Source organism: Cherax quadricarinatus, chromosome 75, assembly GCF_038502225.1.
Source record: "Cherax quadricarinatus isolate ZL_2023a chromosome 75, ASM3850222v1, whole genome shotgun sequence".
Classification (NCBI taxonomy): Eukaryota; Metazoa; Arthropoda; class Malacostraca; order Decapoda; family Parastacidae; genus Cherax; species Cherax quadricarinatus.
In genome coordinates, this window is record NC_091366.1 from 7553051 (window position 1) to 7576678 (window position 23628).

The 23628-nt window shown below is 42.1% G+C and overlaps 1 protein-coding gene across 1 annotated transcript; it reads right to left on the minus strand.

Moving 5' to 3' along the window:
- Window positions 1-2872: 2872 nt before the first annotated feature.
- Window positions 2873-21972, minus strand: LOC128691761 (paired box pox-neuro protein-like). Its single transcript, XM_070100839.1, has 4 exons — window positions 21960-21972; window positions 11933-12153; window positions 6053-6353; window positions 2873-2970 (listed from the first exon to the last, which is right to left on the minus strand). Exons 1-4 carry the CDS (start codon window positions 21970-21972, stop codon window positions 2873-2875), a joined length of 633 nt encoding a protein of 210 aa, XP_069956940.1.
- Between the last annotated feature and the right edge of the window lie 1656 nt (window positions 21973-23628).

Here is a 23628-nt window from a genome sequence, read left to right on the forward strand (position 1 = left end):
TGACAGTGTCTTCGTCTGCTGCACCACCAACATCTGACGCCAGTATATAAGCACCAATCTTCCTGGCTGTACTTCAGAGTCTTCAAGACTAAGGTGCTCTTCACCAACTCCAAGGCTGAGGGACTGATTACCTCATCTTTTGTATAGAGTTCTCCTGTCTTCACATCATGTCCTTGAATTGATAAAGTCACTGGATGGCGAAATATCTACAATAAAGATACCCAGATGTTGCACATGTGTCTAATTCTTCATACTGTCGGTATCGTATACCGTTCATAAACATGACTCACTTCCACTAGTGGGCCCCGCCCACGGAGACCATGCCTTCAGCTGCTGCACTTCATCTTGCTTTTATATAGCCCACCATCCTCATACCCATACTAAGGAATAAATGGTTATAATCATAATCATAATATTTAAAGGGGTGGAGGGGTAAGCCAGTTTAAGGCCTCGGTCAGATGACCCAAAGCTCCAGCTGTGGGTTATCATCTAAGACCCGCGTCAGGAAACACTTGTCCTGTTTCCTGATAAATCTTACCCAGCCCAACCTAACCTACCCATATTACAAAGGTGAGTACTTTCATCTAGGCTGAGGGGCTGACTGCCTCACCTACTGTCTCCAATTTCACTACCTTCACCTCTGTACTGAATTCATAAAGACACTAGTGGTCAAAACATCATAACAGACATTACAAGTGTCGGTACTGCATGTCATTACTACATTGTAATACTTTCCTGAATACATGGCAGATCTACATCTCCATAATTTAATTCAAATTTTAATTGCTCTCTTAAGGGGCACGTAAGATCCCCCGTCTTCTAATAACATGTTCATTTTTTCCACTATAATCTACCTTGTCCATAATTACTATCACATTTGCTTTGTTTCGTAAGGTGAAGTCCAGGATCTTTACTTAAGTCATGGTATAACTAAACAAATCTTTGAGGACAACTGTGTTGCAGAGGTCTGAGCTCAGCTCAGATAAACATGATGTTAGGAGACAAGGAAGCCTCACTGGCCTCTTAACTTGTATAAAAGCGCACCCTTGAGGGTGAACAAGGAAATAATGGTGACTGTACTAAGATCTTCACAGTACAACATGCGTAGATAATACTAAGTTGAACGGTGTAAAATATACAAGTGAGTTGTGTCAAAGATCTGAGTGGGTTGTGTCAACGACCTGAGTTGTGTCAACGACCTGAGTGAGTTGTGTCAACGACCAGAGTTGTGTCAACGACCTGAGTGAGTTGTGTCAACGACCAGAGTTGTGTCAACGACCTGAGTGAGTTGTGTCAACGACCAGAGTTGTGTCAACGACCTGAGTGAGTTGTGTCAACGACCAGAGTTGTGTCAACGACCTGAGTGAGTTGTGTCAACGACCAGAGTTGTGTCAGCGACCTGAGTGAGTTGTGTCAACGACCAGAGTTGTGTCAACGACCTGAGTTGTGTCAACGACCTGAGTTGTGTCAACGACCTGAGTGAGTTGTGTCAACGACCAGAGTTGTGTCAACGACCTGAGTGAGTTGTGTCAACGACCAGAGTTGTGTCAACGACCTGAGTGAGTTGTGTCAACGACCAGAGTTGTGTCAACGACCTGAGTGAGTTGTGTCAACGACCAGAGTTGTATCAACGATCTGAATGAGTTGTGTGAATAATCTCACTGAACAATATAACAGATCTCAGTGCCAGGGAGAATGAAAGTGAGCTCGGTCATCAGCGGTGATATTAATCACTGTCAGCTCAACTCTCGCGTCTATAAAGACACAATTATTTCAAGAATCCCACAAGTGCGCGTCTGGAGGCGTGGATTCTATTGGCCTTGGCCAGAGGCGCCTCGATCCTCCTCCTCCTCCTCCTTCCCGTCGTCCAGATATCAACTTGATCCTGCCGTCTCTCTCCCTTCGAGTGTTCAAAACTTTAATCGCTCTTAATTCATTCTTAATTTACGGCCACCCTAGAATCTTAATTAATCACGGCCAAAGCATCGAGGATAATGAGATTTTCGGATGTAGATCACTAGTGGAAATGGACTGGTGCTCTGTGCACCGCCTCCTCCGCCATATTTAATCCCTAAATGCGGTGAAATAAAGCTTTTTTTACTAATATACACAGGTTGAATAAGTGGCTAGGAAGGCATTACAGCCGGTGGCTGGCCTGGGATGGCTTAATCTCACGTGAAAAGGGGTCAAAGCCAGAGGAAACCCAGGTCGAATTGAAATGCAGATACCGACGAGAGTCTTTTGTTTTCCCCGCGCGACGCCATTTGCATTTCTTTTGTTTTTAGAAGTTCTCCAGCGCTTCATTGATTTTTAGTTCCAGTGGTGGCTGAGTGTCCCTGGTGTCCCTGAGCCCTGCTGAGGTGTGTCCCTGAGGCCAGCTGAGATGTCCCTGAAACCAGCTGAGGTGTCCCTGATACCGTCTAAAATGTCCCTATAGCCAGCTGAGGTGTTCCTGATACCGTCTGAAGTGTCCCTAAAACCAGCTGAGGTGTCCCTAAAACCAGCTGAGGTGTCCCTGATACTGTCTAAAGTGTCCCTATAACCATCTGAGGTGTCCCTGATACCGTCTGAAGTGTCCATAAAACCAGTTGAGGTGTCCCTGATACTGTCTAAAGTGTCCCTATAACCAGCTGAGGTGTCCCTGATACCGTATGAAGTGTCCCTAAAACCAGCTGAGGTGTCCCTGAAACCAGCTAGTGTCCTTAAAACCATCTGGTGCCCCTGAAACCAGCTGAGGTGTCCCTGAAACCAGCTGAGGTAGCCCTAAAACTAGCTAGTGCCCCTGAAACCATCTGGTGTCCTTGAAACCAACTGAAGTGTCCCTAAAACCAGCTAGTGTCCCTGAAACCAGCTGAGGTAGCCCTAAAACTAGCTAGTGCCCCTGAAACCATCTGGTGTCCTTGAAACCATCTGAAGTGTCCCTAAAACCATCTGGTGTCCCTGAAACCAACTGAAGTGACAGAAAAGACACTGGATACGAGAAACAAACTAAAAATATAAATTTGTATAAAGAAATGAGTGAAAGAGGGCGAAGAAAGAGTAAACAAACAAGGAGTGAAAGAATGGAGAGGTGAGAGATGATGATAATGGGACAGAGAATGAGAGAGGAACAATATAATAATGATAATTGTGAAGAGGACCAGAGAAGGACAATAATAATGAAGTTACAATTACGAAGAAGAACTGAGGGAAAAATGGAGAGAGAAATGAAGGAATTAGTAGAAGAGGTGAGGAAAGAATTAGAAGAAGAGGAAGAACTGAGAGAACAGAATGAGAGAGACTAAGGAGGAATAAATGATGGGAAAAGGGAAGTGATAAAAAAGAAACGGGGAAACAGAGAGAAGACAAGAAAACAAAACGTTTTGGAACAGCCGGAAGGGATGAAGATGCTAAGGAAAGAAGACAGGAAGAAGAAGAAAGAAGTAAGATGCTGGAAAAGATGAGAGTTAACGAGAAGTCGAACCATGAAGCAAGACTGGCTGGGGGAGTGATTCCCTCAAAGCTCGGCTTCACGTCTTCCACAGCCTGTGTGTTGCACTGATGACACTACTGGTGGGCGAAACGTCTCCACAATAAAGATACCCACAGTGTTTCACATGTGTCTTATTCACATACTCAGGATACACAAATAACCCGCACATAGAAGAGAGGAGCTTACGACCACGTTTCGATCCGACTTGGACCATTTACAAAGTCACACTAACGAAAAGAAGAGAAAGAGGGGTATATATAGCCAGGAGGTGGTAGTAGTAGTAGTAGTGGAGGTAGAAGGTCGTAGTAGTAGTGGGGAGGTAGAAGGTCGTAGTAGTAGTGGGGAGGTAGTAAGGAAGAGGAGCCAGTCAAATACTAAGAAAGAGGAGCACTGCAACGGAGCTAGGTGCCCACAAGGGAGCTAGGTGCCCACAAGGGAGCTAGGTGCCCACAGAGGGTAAGAGCAAGAACACCGAGGGGGGGGGGGAATAAATAATAAAGGAACAAATACACAAGGCAGAAGAAAGACAACCTAAAGGAGAAAAAGGAAAGAGGAAAGGGGAAGAGGGAGAAGAAGAAAAGGAGGAATCAGGTTAAGTCACAGGTGTTCTGAAGTTTGGAGCATTTTACAATGTAGTGGGAGAGGAAGACATCTACAGAGACGAAACCAGGACTAAGATTCATACAAGGAAAGTTGTGTATTAGAGAGGATTCAACTAGACGGCGACTGTTCGAGTTGGAAGTAGGGAAGACAGTTTTAGCAGAAGACCAGTCAATAGGATGGCTATGATCTCTGACGTGACAGAAAAGAGCATTGTTAGTGTCGGCAAGCCTAACACTATTTTTGTGCTCCCTAAGTCTGTCAGAAAGAGATCGACCAGTTTCTCCGAAGTATTGAAGAGGACAGGAGGAGCAAGAAATAGAGTAGACACCAGGAACATCTGTAGAGGGAGGAGAGGTATGAACGAGATTAGTGCGAAGAGTGTTAGTCTGGCGGAAAGTAAGTTTGATGTCTGAGGAACGGAGAGAGTTATTGAGATTAGAAAGACCGGAAATGTAGGGAAGGAAGAGGACAGAAGAGTTCCCAGGAGTAGAGAGTTTTGGAGAGAAGAAATTACGTTTAGCACGTGAGAGGGCAGAGTCTATGAAATGGGAAGGGTAGCCAAGACGGGAAATTGAATTATGAAGAGTGGAAATTTCTGATTGAAGGAACTGAGGATCACATAAGCGGAGAGCACGAGGAAAGAGGGAAACAAGAACACTTTTCTTGACAGGGGAAGCACGATAAGAAAAGTAGTGAATGTACATGCCACTGTACATAGGTTTGCGGTAAACGGAAAAGGCAAAACCTGTATCTGAGCGGTGGAGATGGACATCAAGAAAAGGAAGCAAGGAATTAGATTCCCATTCAGCTTTAAACTTAATGGAAGGGGCAAGACTATTAAGAGCTTCAAGAAATGGTTGGAAGAGACTAGAGTCATGAGGCCACAGAGCAAAGATGTCATTCACATAGCGGAGCCAGAGTGAAGGTCGCACATCGATGGTACGAAGAACAGTCTCGAAGTATTCCATGTAAAGATTAGCAAGGACAGGAGAGAGAGGAGAGCCCATAGCCACACCGAAGGTTTGAGAATAATATTTCCCTTGGAAAGAAACAAAATTAGAGTCCACACAGAGGCGGATAAGATCAAGAAAGACATCAGTAAGTATAGGGAGATGAAGAAACACTTTATGGCCTTCTCTCTAAGAAAATCAAGGACATCATTCTTTTTGTAAGTGTGACTTTGTAAATGGTTCAACTGGGACCGAAACGTCGTCGTAAGCTCCTCTCTCCTATGTGCGGGTTATTTGTGTGCTGTTCCAGTCACGGTATTGTGCCTTTTTTGTTACTCAGGATATTTATAACAGTAAAAGAGCGTTAGAGAGTTTATAAAGAGTTAAATACTGTACCAGTACTGTACCGGTACTGTATCAGTACTGTACCGGTACTGCACCAGTACTGTACCAGTACTGTACCGGAACTGTATCAGTACTGTACCAGTACTGTACCAGTAATGTACCAGTACAGTACCGGTACTGTACCAGTACTGTACCAGTACTGTACCGGTACTGTACCAGTACTGTACCGGTACTGTATCAGTACTGTACTGGTATTGTACCAGTACTGTACCGGTACTGTACCAGTACTGTACCAGTAATGTACCAGTACAGTACCGGTACTGTACCAGTACTGTACCAGTACTGTACCGGTACTATATCAGTACTGTACCAGTAATGTACCAGTACTGTACCGGTACTGCACCAGTACTGTACCAGTACTGTACCGGTACTGTATCAGTACTGTACCGGTATTGTACCAGTACTGTACCAGTACTGTACCGGTACTGTATCAGTACTGTACTGGTATTGTACCAGTACTGTACCGGTACTGTACCAGTACTGTACCAGTAATGTACCAGTACAGTACCGGTACTGTACCAGTACTGTACCAGTACTGTACCAGCACTGTACTGGTACTGTACCAGTACTGTACCAGTACTGTACCAGCACTGTACAGGTACTGAAGTAACTGGTAACTCACCACTTGCGGCAGCGGCTGCGGCAGCAGCCGCTGCGGTAACAACAGCGTGGGCAGCTGCGGGCGAGTGCGGTGACGGGTGAGTGGCGGTAGTGGCGGCTGCGGCCGCCGCAGCCGCAGCCTCGTGCGGCGTCCAGAGGCCTGAGTTGCGGAGGATACGGTTGATAGATGACACAGATGGCAGTGCCGCAGCTTCACACACTCGCTGGCCAGAAAGTTGTTCGCGGATCTCCCACGCGAACATACCTGGGTTGTCTTGTTTTAAGCGGAGAATCTTCTTTACTACTGTGGGCGTAGCTACTTGCTGTGGGAGTGTGGGGGACGTTGTTAGTGGGAATGTGGGGGAGGTTGTTAGTGGGAATGTGGGGGAGGTTGTTAGTGGGAGTGTGGGGGAGGTTGTTAGTGGGAGTGTGGGGGAGGTTGTTAGTGGGAATGTGGGGGAGGTTGTTAGTGGGAGTGTGGGAGAGGTTGTTAGTGGAAGTGTGGGCGTAACTACTTGCTGTGGGAATGTGGGGGAGGTTGTTAGTGGGAGTGTGGGGGAGGTTGTTAGTGGGAGTGTGGGGGAGGTTGTTAGTGGGAATGTGGAGGAGGTTGTTAGTGGGAGTGTGGGAGATGTTGTTAGTGGAAGTGTGGGCGTAACTACTTGCTGTGGGAGTGTGGGGGAGGTTGTTAGTGGGAGTGTGTGGGAGGTTGTTAGTGGGAATGTGGGGGAGGTTGTTAGTGGGAGTGTGGGGGAGGTTGTTAGTAGGAGTGTGGGGGAGGTTGTTGGTAGGAGTGTGGGGGAGGTTGTTAATGGGAGTGTGGGGAAGGTTGTTAGTAGGAGTGTGGGGGAGGTTGTTAGTGGGAGTGTGGGCGAGGTTGTTAGTGGGAGTGTGGGCGTAACTACTTGCTGTGGGAGTGTGGCGGAGGTTCTTAGTGGTAGTGTGTGGTAGGTTGTTAGTGGGATTGTGGGGGAGGTTGTTAGTGGGAGTGTGGGGGAGGTTGTTAGTGGGAGTGTGGGGGAGGTTGTTAGTGGGAGTGTGGGGGAGGTTGTTAGGAGTGTGGGGGAGGTTGTTAGTGGGAGTGTGGGGGAGGTTGTTAGTGGGAGTGTGGGGGAGGTTGTTAGTGGGAGTGTGGGGGAGGTTGTTAGTGGGAGTGTGGGGGAGGTTGTTAGAAGTGTGGGTACTATTACTACTGCTACTAATACTATTATCACTACTACTGCTACTACTACACCTACTACCACTACTACTACACCTACTACCACTATTACTGCTACTACTACACCTACTACCACTACTACTACACCTACTACCACTATTACTACTACTACACCTACCACTATTACTGCTACTACTACACCTACTACCACTACTACTACACCTACTACCACTATTACTGCTACTACTACACCTACTACCACTACTACTACACCTACTACCACTATTACTGCTACTACTACACCTACTACCACTACTACTACACCTACTACCACTATTACTGCTACTACTACACCTACTACCGCTACTACTACACCTACTACCACTATTACTGCTACTACTACACCTACTACCACTACTACTACACCTACTACCACTATTACTGCTACTACTACACCTACTACCACTACTACTACTACACCTACTACCACTATTACTGCTACTACTACACCTACTACCACTACTACTACACCTACTACCACTATTACTGCTACTACTACACCTACTACCACTACTACTACACCTACTACCACTACTACTACACCTACTACCACTATTACTGCTACTACTACACCTACTACCACTATTACTGCTACTACTACACCTACTACCACTACTACTACACCTACTACCACTATTACTACTACTACACCTACTACCACTATTACTACTACCACTACTACTACACCTACTACCACTACTACTACACCTACTACCACTACTACTACACCTACTACCACTATTACTGCTATTACACCTACTACCACTAATACACCTACTACCACTACTACTACACCTACTACCGCTACTACCACTACTGCTACTACTACTACTACTACACTTACTACCACTATTACTGCTACTACACCTACTACCACTAATACACCTACTACCACTACTACTACACCTACTACCGCTACTACCACTACTACTACTACTACTACTATACTTACTACCACTATTACTGCTACTACACCTACTACCACTACTACTACTACTACACTTACTACCACTATTACTGCTACTACACCTACTACCACTACTACTACTACTACACTTACTACCACTATTACTGCTACTACACCTACTACCACTACTACTACTACTACTACACTTACTACCACTATTACTGCTACTACACCTACTACCACCACTACTACCACTACTACTACACCTACTACCACTACTACTACACCTACTACCACTATTACTGCTATTACACCTACTACCACTAATACACCTACTACCACTACTACTACACCTACTACCGCTACTACCACTACTGCTACTACTACTACTACTACACTTACTACCACTATTACTGCTACTACACCTACTACCACTAATACACCTACTACCACTACTACTACACCTACTACCGCTACTACCACTACTACTACTACTACTACTATACTTACTACCACTATTACTGCTACTACACCTACTACCACTACTACTACTACTACACTTACTACCACTATTACTGCTACTACACCTACTACCACTACTACTACTACTACTACACTTACTACCACTATTACTGCTACTACACCTACTACCACCACTACTACCACCACTACTACCACTACTACTACTACTAAGCTTCATAAAACCACAATGACTAAGAAACACACATCTTGGCGTACAGTAGTGGCTGACTGGTTAATTAATGAGGTTTCAACCCTATCAACTACGCTATGATCATTAAGGCTGCGTGTCACCTCTAACACATGCGATAATTTAATCACCAACTTTAGGTATTAATGTAAAATGTTCTTGTGCTCCCTATTATACCTGATCTTACAACTGTGCGTGTGTGAGGTTTGCCTTCTTACTATTTTCATTCTATTTCTATTCTTAAGATTATTTTAGATCCAGGTACACTTAAGTCCCATTATTATACATGGTGTAAACTACCTGGCATAACCCGTAAAAAAACAGAAAAAGTGACTTATTGCTATTGCTACAAGTGTACATAAGTAGTTACAGAAATCTGGATAATCTCCATTATCTGTTTGGGGTTTAATTAAAGGGCCACTGACAAATTGCGCCGTATCGAACTCAGCATTTCGGTGTCCGGGTAACAAACCCTATGTTTTTACAGAGGCCAGAACACAACACTGATGAACTTTTCCCGTCATTGATAATTCCAGGTTGCGCATCAGCGAGGGACATAACAAATTAAAATAAAATCAATAACCACAGGAGGTTGAAAGAGTTTTAAGTTCATTTTTTTTTGCAGTGGTTTGGACGACATGACGGTAACGGGAGGTCTTTCACCAGTCTTTTTAAGTTGCCTTTAATAATTACTTAGGGAGGACCTCTCGCGGCGAGGCTCGACAACCTGCTAATAGAAAACGGGATGTTGTGCTCAGTGCTGCTCTCTAGGAGGAATCTTGTTATTAAATATTGATCTGAATGTGTATTCTTTCACTGTGGCACCCTGGATACAAGGGGTCGATGCAAGAGTTGTAAGCAGTCTTGTATGACATGTTTTAAGTGATAATTTTTATTCGTGTTCCGTAGCTCGGTTGGTAGCGAGCTCAGCTTATACAATGAGGTCCGTGGTTAGATCTCAGGCCCGGTGGCCTGGTGGCTAAAGCTCCCGCTTCACACACGGAGGGCCCGGGTTCGATTCCCGGTGGGTGGAAACATTTCGACACGTTTCTTTACACCTGTTGTCCTGTTCACCTAGCTGCAAATAGGTACCTGGGTGTTAGTCGACTGGTGTGGGTCGCATCCTGGGGGACAAGATTAAGGACCACAATGGAAATAAGTTAGACAGTCCTCGATGACGCACTGACTTTCTTGGGTTATCCTGGGTGGCTAACCCTCCGGGGTTAAAAATCCGAACGAAATCTTATCTTATCTTATCTTAACATGTGGAAACATTGGGCCGTGTTTCCTTAAGATACTTGCTGTTCTTGTTCACTTAGCAGTAAAATAGGTACCTGGGTATTAGCCGACTGGTGTGGGTCGCATCCTGGGGGACAATATTAACCTAAGTTTCCGGAAATGCTCTGCATAACCAGGGGTTTTCTATATATGTTACTGATGTCAGCTATGGTCTTCATAAGTTGTAACATATACTTACAGAAATAAATATTTTTATTAATATTATTAAGGAGTTCTGAAGGCTCTAAATCTCTAAATCCACAATAAGTATCCAGTTCTGTTAAGCTCCACGCTTAAAGAACAAAAAAGGATAATATTGTGACTGGAACAATACACAAACAACCCGCACATAGGAGAGAGAAGCTTATGACGACGTTTCAGTCCGACTTGGACCATTTACAAAGTCACAGTGACAGGAGAGAATGAGTGAGCCAGTATATATAGGCGATGGGGGGACAGGGACGGGACCAAGAGAGGAAGAAAAAGTAGTGATGGTAATGCTGGTAGTGGAAGTAGTAGTAGTAGTAATAGTAGAAAGTAGTAGTAGTAGTTTATTACCACAAGAGGTAGAAAGGGGAGTGAAAGGAGGTAACAGTAGTAGAAAAGGTAGAAGCAGTAACAGTAGTAGAGGAGTGATAGTAGTAGGAGTAGTAGAAGTCTGGTACGTCTAAATACAAGAAAAAGGAGTACTACAGGAGATACTGCAGGAGAGCTAAGAGTCAGGACCAAAAACACGAGAAAAAGTGAAGAACAGAATACACTAGGCACAAGGAAGGAAAAAGGAAAAACAAAGAAATAAAGACAAATAGGAAAGGGAGAAGAAGTAGGGAGAGAAGAAAGAATCATGTCAAGTCACGAGTATTCTAAAGTTTGTAGCATTTGATAAAGGAGATAGGAAGGCATCTACAGAGACAAAGGCAGAACTAAGATTCATACAAAGCGGTGTACAAGGGATGTTTCAATAAGACGACGGTTGTGAAGACTAGGACAGGGATAGACAGTTTCGGCAGAGGACCAGTCTATACGATGACTATGATCTCTAACAAGACAGAAAAAGCTACAGTGAGACAAAACTTTTCCAGAATAAAGGTTCCCAAATATTGCTCAAGTGTCTCATTTATCAAAGTTCGATGAAGCCTTTGAGAATTACAGAGGTGAGAAAAAAAAAATACCAAGAAAGGGGGTGAGAGTTTGGCCAGCCAAGAGACAAGAAGATGAGAAACAGAACTTCTGGAGGATTTAACGGGACGTTGTGGTACATCTGGTTTGTGAGTTGTAGGAAGAACATAAAAAAATAAGGCAGAGAGGGACACATAACACGAAAACACTGAACAAGGTCAAAGTCAGGAGGACAGAGATCGAAGTTCGAAGTTCAGTGCTAAAAGTTCTATTGATGCGAGAGTGTAGGTAGGTGAGTCAGTAAGCAACTGATATATACTCATTACAATATCAACTGACATACCTGGAGTATACCTGGAGAGGGTTTCGGGGGTCAACGCCCCCGGCCCGGTCTGACACCAGGCCTCGTGGTGGATCAGGGCCTGATTAACTAGGCCGTTACTATTGGCCGCACGCAAACTGACGTACGAACTGCAGCCAAAATTTGTACTGACTCACTACAATAACAATTGACATATACTCGCTACAATAACAGTTTACTCACTTGAATATCGAATTGTCTTTGTCGGTAGAAAGAATAACAAAAGCGGTATTAGATAGTCGGACCGAAACGTCACAAGCCATTTACTTTCTATGCGCAGGTTATTTGTGTATTGTACTCTATACCCACCTTAGGCTTACTGCCACCTATGGATCCCGGCTTGATGGACCCTGTCTCGTAGAACCTGGTGAGAATCTTGGAGACACAGCCGTGGGAGACCAGCAGCTGTCTGGAGATGTCACACGGGCGCACTCCCATCAGCGCCATCTCTACAATGCGTCGACGTACGTAATCCGGCAAGGGACGTCCGTTGACGAACACTCCTCCGAGCTGGTTGACCCCAGCCTGACCTACAGTGAAGAATAAGGGAGAAGTGAGAAAGAGAGAGTACATGCACGAGAGTACATAAGACAGAAACAGACGACTTGGAAGTCCTCGCTGAGAACTCTCTCCTTTATATCTACATAGAAGAGTACCACATAACATCCAATTGTTTGAGAGTGAGTAAAGCAGAAGGCTCTCTCCCCACTGCCAACGTGAAGTAGAGAAAAAATATTCCATAAAATTGAAAAGAATACCGTTTGAAGCCGACCAGAAAAGGTATTCTCCATTTATCACTTGGATATCACAAAATGCACCACTGATGAAAGTTTCAAGCCAATAAGAAGACGCATTCTCCAGATATTGCAGGGGAATATGTAATGTAAAAATTGTAACTTAAAAATGGCAAATTTGCATCTAGGCAGCCAAAATTTATGCAATTTTCATTTACACTAAATACATCAGCCGAGAAAGTTTGAACTCATTCCGCAGATGCATTTTTCATAAGTTAGTGAAAATAATACAAACGTTTTGAAATTTAATTAATGAAATTGTATATAGTCGCTACAATAACAACTGACATATACACTGACATATACTAGTTACAGTAACAACTGACATATACACTGACATATACTAGTTACAGTAACAACTGACATATACACTGACATATACTAGTTACAGTAACAACTGACATATACACTGACATATACTAGTTACAGTAACAACTGACATATACACTGACATATACTAGTTACAGTAACAACTGACATATACACTGACATATACTAGTTACAGTAACAACTGACATATACACTGACATATACTAGTTACAGTAACAACTGACATATACACTGACATATACTAGTTACAGTAACAACTGACATATACACTGACATATACTAGTTACAGTAACAACTGACATATACTCTGACATATACTAGTTACAGTAACAACTGACATATACTCTGACATATACTAGTTACAGTAACAACTGACATATACACTGACATATACTAGTTACAGTAACAACTGACATATACACTGACATATACTAGTTACAATAACAACTGACATATACACTGACATATACTAGTTACAGTAACAACTGACATATACTCTGACATATACTAGTTACAGTAACAACTGACATATACACTGACATATACTAGTTACAGTAACAACTGACATATACACTGACATATACTAGTTACAGTAACAACTGACATATACACTGACATATACTAACTACAATAACAACTGACATATACTCTGACATATACTAGTTACAATAACAACCGACATATACTTACTGCAATAACAACTGACATATATTCGTTACAATAACAACTGACATATACTCACTACAATAGCTACTGACATATACTCATTACAATAAATGACATATACTCACTACAAAAACTGACTACAATAACTCACTACAATAATAATTGACATATACTCGCTACAATAATAACTGAAATATACTCACTACAATAACTGACATATACTCACTACAATAACAACTGACATATACTCACTACAATAACAACTGACATATACTCGCTACAATAATAACTGACATATACTCACTACAATAATAACTGACATATACTCACTACAATAACAACTGACATATACTCACTACAATAACAACTGACATATACTCGCTACAATAACAACTGACATATACTCGCTACAATAATTGACATATACTCACTACAATAACAACTGACATATACTCACTACAATAACAACTGACATATACTCGCTACAATAACAACTGACATATACTCGCTACAATAACTGACATATACTCACTACAATAACAACTGACATATACTCACTACAATAATAATTGACATATACTCGCTACAATAATAACTGAAATATACTCACTACAATAACTGACATATACTCACTACAATAACAACTGACATATACTCACTACAATAACAACTGACATATACTCGCTACAATAATAACTGACATATACTCGCTACAATAATAACTGACATATACTCACTACAATAATAACTGACATATACTCACTACAATAACAACTGACATATACTCACTACAATAACAACTGACATATACTCACTACAATAACAACTGACATATACTCACTACAATAACAACTGACATATACTCACTACAATAACAACTGACATATACTCGCTACAATAACAACTGACATATACTCACTACAATAACAACTGACATATACTCACTACAATAATAACTGACATATACTCGCTACAATAACAACTGACATATACTCGCTACAATAACTGACATATACTCACTACAATAACAACTGACATAAACTCACTACAATAACAACTGACATATACTCACTACAATAACTGACATATACTCACTACAATAATAACTGACATATACTCACTACAATAACAACTGACATATACTCACTACAATAACAACTGACATATACTCACTACAATAACAACTGACATATACTCGCTACAATAACAACTGACATATACTAGCTACAATAAAACTGACATATACTCACTACAATAACAACTGACATATACTCACTACAATAACAACTGACATATACTAGCTACAATAAAACTGACATATACTCACTACAATAACAACTGACATATACTCGCTACAATAACTGACATATACTCACTACAATAACAACTGACATAAACTCACTACAATAACAACTGACATATACTCACTACAATAACTGACATATACTCACTACAATAATAACTGACATATACTCACTACAATAACAACTGACATATACTCACTACAATAACAACTGACATATACTCACTACAATAACAACTGACATATACTCGCTACAATAACAACTGACATATACTAGCTACAATAAAACTGACATATACTCACTACAATAACAACTGACATATACTCACTACAATAACAACTGACATATACTAGCTACAATAAAACTGACATATACTCACTACAATAACAACTGACATATACTAGCTACAATAAAACTGACATATACTCACTACAATAACAACTGACATATACTCACTACAATAACAACTGACATATACTAGCTACAATAAAACTGACATATACTCACTACAATAACAACTGACATATACTAGCTACAATAAAACTGACATATACTCACTACAATAACAACTGACTACAATAACTCACTATAATAACTGACATATACTCACTACAATAACAACTGACATATACTCACTACAATAACTCACTACAATAACAACTGACATATACTCACTACAATAACAACTGACTACAATAACTCACTATAATAACTGACATATACTCGCTACACTAACAACTGACTACAATAACGCACTACAACAACAACTGACATATACTCACTACAATAACAACTGACTACAATAACTCACTATAATAACTGACATATACTCGCTACACTAACAACTGACTACAATAACGCACTACAATAACAACTGACATATACTCACTACAATAACAACTGACATATACTCGCTACAATAACAACTGACTATAATAACGCACTAGAATAACAACTGACATATACTCACACTGACATATACTCGTTAAAATAACAACTGACATATACTCACACTCTGACATATACTCGTTACAATAACAACTGACATATACTCACACTCTGACATATACTCGTTACAATAACAACTGACATATGCTCACACTCTGACATATACTCGTTACAATAACAACTGACATATACTCACACTCTGACATATACTCGTTACAATAACAACTGACATATACTCACACTCTGACATATACTCGTTACAATAACAACTGACATATACTCACACTCTGACATATACTCGTTACAATAACAACTGACATATACTCACACTCTGACATATACTCGTTACAATAACAACTGACATATACTCACACTCTGACATATACTCGTTACAATAACAACTGACATATACTCACACTCCGACATATACTCGTTACAATAACAACTGACATATACTCACACTCTGACATATACTCGTTACAATAACAACTGACATATACTCACACTCTGACATATACTCGTTACAATAACAACTGACATATACTCACACTCTGACATATACTCGTTACAATAACAACTGACATATACTCACTACAATAACTGACATATACTCGCTACAAAAAGAACTGACTACAATAACTCACTACAATAACAACTGACATATACTCTGACATGTACTCACTACAATAATAACTGACACATACTCACTAAAATAACAACTGACATATACTCACACTCTGACATATACTCGTTACAATAACAACTGACATATACTCACTACAATAACTGACATATACTCGCTACAAAAAGAACTGACTACAATAACTCACTACAATAACAACTGACATATACTCTGACATGTACTCACTACAATAATAACTGACACATACTACAATAACAACTGACATATACTCACTACAATAACAACTGACATATACTCACTACAATAATAACTGACATATACTAGCTACAATAACAACTGACATATAGTCACTACAATAACAACTGACATATACTCACTACAATAATAACTGACATATACTAGCTACAATAACAACTGACATATACTCACTACAATAACAACTGACATATACTCACTACAATAATAACTGACATATACTAGCTACAATAACAACTGACATATAGTCACTACAATAACAACCGACATATACTCACTACAAACCATACCCCCGGCCGGGATTGAACCCGCGGTCATAGAGTCTCAAAACTCCAGCCCGTCGCGCTAGCCACTAGACCAGCTAGCCACAAAAAGATTCATCCAACTAGGTATATTTCTACACCATAGGAAAGTTAGCACAGGCACCTCTGTGACCACAAATGCAAGTTTTTACAGACGAATCTCCAGCTAGCGTGGCCGTGACGAACTCTAGCTCAAGTCCCTTCACTGCCGTCAACATGACTTAAGAAATCGTAATGACACGATTGCAAATAAACCATACCCCCGGCCGGGATTGAACAGAGGTGCCTGTGCTAACTTTCCTATGGTGTAGAAATATACCTAGTTGGATGAATCTTTTTGTGGCTAGCTGGTCTAGTGGCTAGCGCGACGGGCTGGAGTTTTGAGACTCTATGACCGCGGGTTCAATCCCGGCCGGGGGTATGGTTTATTTGCAATCGTGTCATTACGATTTCTTAAGTCATACTCACTACAATAACAACTGACTACAATAACTCACTACAATAACAACTGACATATTCTCGCTACACTAACAACTGACATATACTAACTACAGTAACAACTGACTTCAATAACTCACTACAATAACAACTGACATGTACGCGCTACACTAACAACTGACTACAATAACTTACTACAATGGCAACTGACATATACTCACTACAATAACGACTGACTACAATAACTCACTACAATAACAACTGACATATTCTCACTAAAATAACAACTGATACATACTCGCTACACTAACAACTGACTACAATAACTCACTACAATAACAACTGACTACAATAACAACTGACATATACTCGCTACAATAACAAACTGACATTTACTCACTACAATAACAATTGACATATACTCACTCCAAAAGCAATTCGAACCTTCCTCTATGCAGAATCTACCAATGAATCTCATCAAACATATTCGAAAATGTCGCAGGGAAGCCACTCCGCTCTTTACATCAATAGAACGACCGAATTGGCACCTACACAGCCCAGTAACCTTTACCCTGGATTTACTTTTGATAGGTTTCGAGATTTTACCTATTCCCGTAGCCCGATCCTGGTCCAGGCTTGTCTGGTGTTTACTTGGTCAACCCGGATGTTGCTGCTGGTGACCCACTGGCCCATACAACCATCACGGCCTGGTTGATATGGCACTTAGTGAAGGTACATGTCTATGTCGCACAGCCCCCGGGGCTCCAGAGACAGAAACTATGACCAGAAAAGAATATTTAAAAAATAAGTTGTATATATGAGCCGAAAGGTTGAAGCCGATCTCAAGAGGCATTCTCAAGCTTGATACTACAGTGTGTCTCCTCTCAGGGGTATCTATCACAGTAATTAAGACTGAGGGACTGATAACTTCACAATTCCTATTGTTTCTAGTATTACACTTTTAATCGACTGATGAAGCCTGCTATACAGGCAGAACATTTCACCAATATACTCAGGTGTTACATACATGTCTTTATTCATCATCTTGAGATGATGAATAAAGACATGAGAGAGAGAGAGAGAGAAATAGATAGCAAGTAACATTTGCACCCGAGAAAACACAAATGATAGTCTCTAGGCACCATGATGGTAATGCTGGTGTAGTAGTAAGTATGAATGGGAGGGTGTTGGTACTTAGGGAAGAAGTTGATATCCTTGGGGTTAAATCTGACTCCAAACTGACCATGAAGAGCCACGTTGTAAATCTTGCAAACAAGGCAGCCAGGAAGCTTACAGCACTTCACCGTATCTCGCATCTGCTTGACAGTAGGGATTGCAAGATTCTGTATGACACACAAGTACGCTTACACCTTGAGTATGCTCATCTTTCTTGGTTTGCCTGCCCCCTCCCTTATCTGCGACTGCTTGACAGAGTAGAGAACAGAGCAAGACGTCTCATCTCTCGCCTGGACATCCTAGATAGATCTGTCATTTCAGAAGAGCCTTCAACACAGGAGGGATGTGGGTGGCCTTACTGTTATGTACAAGGTCAACATTGTCAAAGTACCACACTTGGATCCATTTCGAGGACAGCGTGAGGCAAGCTTCTATACCACAAGACTGGCAGAAAGCAGCAACTTCACTCTGGCTGTACCCTTCTCCAGAACATCACTCCATCTGAGATCATTTATCCCTAGGATGACTCGAGTCTGGAACACATTCTATAACCAGATTATTTGGCGTTCTGGTAGCGGGGTGTAAATGATACTTCTTCGGAGGCTTCTTACTTTATTGTTAAGTCATGGTGGGTACACAGGCTTGTGTGTTGTGCCCATGGCCCAGGAGGGCCATGCCCACGAGGGAGAGAGAGTAGGCCTTCTTGTCTGCATGAAGGGTGTCGCCAGAGAGTGAGGCAAGGGCAGGCAGGCTGGCGTGCCCACCGAGAGGCCTGGCTACAGAGGGCAGCACCTTAGTGGCACGAAATATAAACTAAGCTGGCAGACAGCATGGGCTGTCTATGCAGACAGTACAGGCTGTCTACATACGCTCGGCCACCTACCGTGCGTTGTCCCGACGCAACAATACTGGTGGTAAAAGAAAATCGGTCTCTCGTAGGAACAGGGCACAGAACACAAATAAAAACATATATATACATATAGACATGGAAAAAAAGCTTCCTACCGGGAGGGAAGAAAAAAACATGTGGGGTGTGCTAAACATTGTGGTCAAAGGCAGTGAACGTCGATGGGCATCACTGCACGCCTTCCTGCGTCTGGACAGATACTGCAACACAGGAGACATCGCTGCAGCTGAGCTGTGACGTAACAGGTTACGGTCTCCTCTGGAACGGTGAAGCAGACATCGTAGGAGTTGCTGTAGGTTTTCACTCAACCTGGGGCACGACATGCTGGTGCCCTCGAGTGAGGCGTCGACAAAACTCAGCAACTGGGCAGGACTTCTGGCAAGCGACTCAGGAGGACACTTCTCGACTGGTACTGTCGCTGGGCTGTCACTGCCAGCGAGCGTGGAGCGAGTTGTGGAGCGAGTCGTGGCAGAGACGACTGGGCGAAACATCTGGGAGTCGTAACATCATACACCAGACTGCAGTGAGAGAGCTAGCAGTCAAAGTGACATCTTTTTTGTGCAGGCTGCTCACTGAAGCTTGTGACACGAGGCTGACACAGCGCCTGCCGACAGGGCTAACTGCGGCTTGACGGGTGTCATTCTCTCGGCAGTTGGAGTTATAGCAGAGGTTAGTCTAAGTGTCCTCAGACTTGTTTCTCTACATATAACTGCACTCTGACGGTCTGGAGGTGAAGTGAAACAAATGTCGATGGAAATCGTAGCAGGTACGATTCTGCAGAACATCACGAGCGACAAGCATAAGAGCTTTCTGTACAAGAGGGCTCGGTCACTCGGGGGCTGAGTAAATCAGCTGTCAAACACACTGGTCACACGGGTGACTTAGCACAGTGGTGCTACTCAGGTCTGGCTCAGACCTCAATGGACACACAGAAACTTTAAACACACCCGCGGTACATGCGGTACACTAACATGTGAGAACACTGACTGAGAGGAATTAATTAACACACGACATATATCTTCTCTCAAACTTCTCGACAATACTGAAATAATTACTAGAAACACTCGATGTGACATCATGTGATGTCACGAGGTGACGTCAGCAGCACTGTGACGTCAGCAGACATCTCAAGGTGACGTCAGGCAGACATTGTGACGTCATGAAGTCGGGCAGCATCGTCGGTGACGTCAATGTGATGCGGGCAGCATCACATCTGGCTCGGTAACTCACATGGTTTGTAGATCCACGTGACATCGTCCACACTCACATGGCGTCGTGATCCACGTGGCATCGTGATCTACGTGGCATGCTGATCCACGTAGCTTCGAGTGGCCTCGGGCACTCGGATACACAGCTCTGGCGACGAATCACACGAAAAACAGCAGAAAACACAGCAGAGGGAGTGGGCAGTGGTGAGTGGTGTATGGTAGGCTGGTGAGGTGTGAGAGTACAGCAGGGTGAGGCAAGGAATGGCCACTTCCTCCTCCCACAAACACGTGGAGAAACTCACACTGGACGCAGAAATCACACAAAACTCACCTCTGGCTTGCTGAAACAGCTGTGCTGAGCTGAACAACAACAGCAACATACAAGTGATGCTGAACACGTGACTTGAGAAACAGCGTGGGACACTGTAGCGTGGAGTCACTGGGACCCCACTTACAATTCTCAAAGAAATTCGGTAAATTTCGGCTGGATCCTGCTTGTACCTGTGTCTGGATGGTCAACATCACGACATCAGGATAACTCGTTGAGAGACGCATGCTTCTTGTATTGGGTGATAGTGAAGATGACTTCATCCCTTCCTTCCTCTCTCCGGGCAAACAACTGCTGCGACCACCGCTGCTACCAATGTTTAACACGGGTTTGTTTGGTAGTCTGATAGCGGGGAGTGAATGATAAACGTCTTCAGAGGCTTCTTACTTTATTGTTAAGTTGTGGTGGGTAAACAGGCTTGTGTGTTGTGCCCATGACCCGGGAGGGCCATGCCCACGAGGAAGAGAGAGTAGGCCTTCTTGTCTGCGTGATGAGTGTCGCCAGAGAGAGAGTGAGGCAAGGGCAGGCAGGCTGGCGTGCCCACCGAGAAGCCTGGTTACAGAGGGCAGCACCTTAGTGGCGCAAAATATAAACTAAGCTGGCAGACAGCATGGGCTATCTATGCAGACAGTACAGGCTGTCTACAATTCGTACAGCATTATGATGTCAACAAGATAAAGTCAATTGATCAAATGAAAATGCTGGCGCACAGATGGCTCCAACTTCATCCTCTTCCCTACTTGTATGTTTCATAACAATAAAAATGCTTTCAAATGAGCTGATGTAGGTAACAGCTCTTAGCTTGTCAATAAAGTTAGGAATCCTTAACTTGTAAACAGCTTGTCCATAAAGCTAGGGATCCTTAACCTAACCTTGTCAAACCCTGTTAAAAAAAAAAAAGAGATAGTGAGAGAGAGGAAGGGAAGAAACGCTGACTGACTGGTAAATATTTGTAAGGGTGATTGTAGGAGAGACAGGATTGAGGGAGAGAATCAAGTTGAGGGAGAATGAGGGGAATGAAGGAAGGTGCTACTGACCTGTATGTGGCATGTTGCTGTTGGTTCTGCTAGTGACGTTGTTGCTATTGTTGTTGAAATTGGTGGAGGTTAAGCTTCCTCCACCTTATGTCCTGAAAACCAATTATATTCACTTTCACATCAGTAAAAAGTAGTAAAAATAGGAAAAGAACTAAACCCACCAGAAGAAAACAGAGCATATATTAATAATAATAATAATAATAATAATAATAATAACCCACATGCTAAATATAGGGTGTTATCACTCATCACTCGTTGTTCTCACTCACTCGTTTTTCTTACTTCATCTTTTGTTTTTAGTTCTGCTATCGTCATTCTCGTCTTATTCTCTTGTTCTTTTATTGTTTTTCTTCGGGTGATCCTCACATATGTCTCTCTGACTTTCAGGATTTTCGGTGCTGGACTTGTGAGTCAGGTTCATCCCATCTTTTTCCAAGTCTCCTTCACTGTTATCTTCTTCTCTTCGCCTTTTACTATTTTTCGTCGTGGTATCCTCACTCTCGTCTTCTCTCTTTCTTTTACTGTCATTCTTTGGGGAGTCCTGACACATGTTTTCTCCTTGGCACTGAGGGCTCTTGATGCTGGGCTGGTGAGTCAGGTCCGTCCTACCATCAAGGACTGATGGTGATGGGGACGGCCCATTTTCTTGCAATTTTTCCAAAATCTTTACAAGTTCACTAACGCCCATTTTTTCCTTTGGGTTATCGGCGAATACATTCTCAGTCCATACCTTAATTTCCTCTGGGGGCGAAGAGCTGCATTTCATCCAGAGAATTTTAAACATATCAGCTAAACGACAGTTATCATAGGCAGTACCTTGGGTTACAGAATGGTACATTCTTTCCGGTGACATTTCTGCATGCGAGGATTTAAGCATTTTCGGCACATCAGCTACAACATTTATTTCCTAAACTTCATTAGCGAAACCAAAGTCTATAAGAGTGGTCTGTAGACCTTCAGGTGTTTCCAGGACGCAGACGTTACGAGAATGAATGTCTTCATGAACGATGTTTCTCGAGTGGATAACTTGAATAGTTGTGGCCAGACTGGCTATAATTTTAATCAATATTGATTAATTAAATGAGTATTTCTGTAGCGTGATACCTGCATAAGCAGTAACTAAATAGCCACACTCCACACTAACTCCCACTAACTACTGAACACCAGCAATTCCTTGTACTTTTTGTAGTTACGTCACTTCGTTATAAAAACTTTCAAACATAAACGAATATTTTATTTCCTTCACTACTAATTATTACTAGTCCTCAACCACTAGCCAACATTTTCCATAAAATCCTTCTCCTATCAACTGCGTCGACTCACTCTTCAACCAATCCTCAATTTTTTTGCGAGGAAAAGTTTTTATATTATTCAACTAACAAAAATCATTCAATTATTTTTTCAGTGACTGGAAAATCTTACTGACGTTATCGTAATAATTTACGTTATTTTCTTGTGACGTCTTACCCTTTTTCTCGTCTACTTTTAATCTTTCATTCCAATCCTACTCGTCTTTATCACCATAATGATCATTACTTTTTCTTTCATTCATTGTTTTCAGGTGATAATTATTCTCTTCATCATCTTCTCTTCGCTTTTTACTCACTTTTGTACTAGTGCTGGCCTACGTCTCTTCTTCTTCTTCTCTCTTTCTTTTATTCATTGTTTT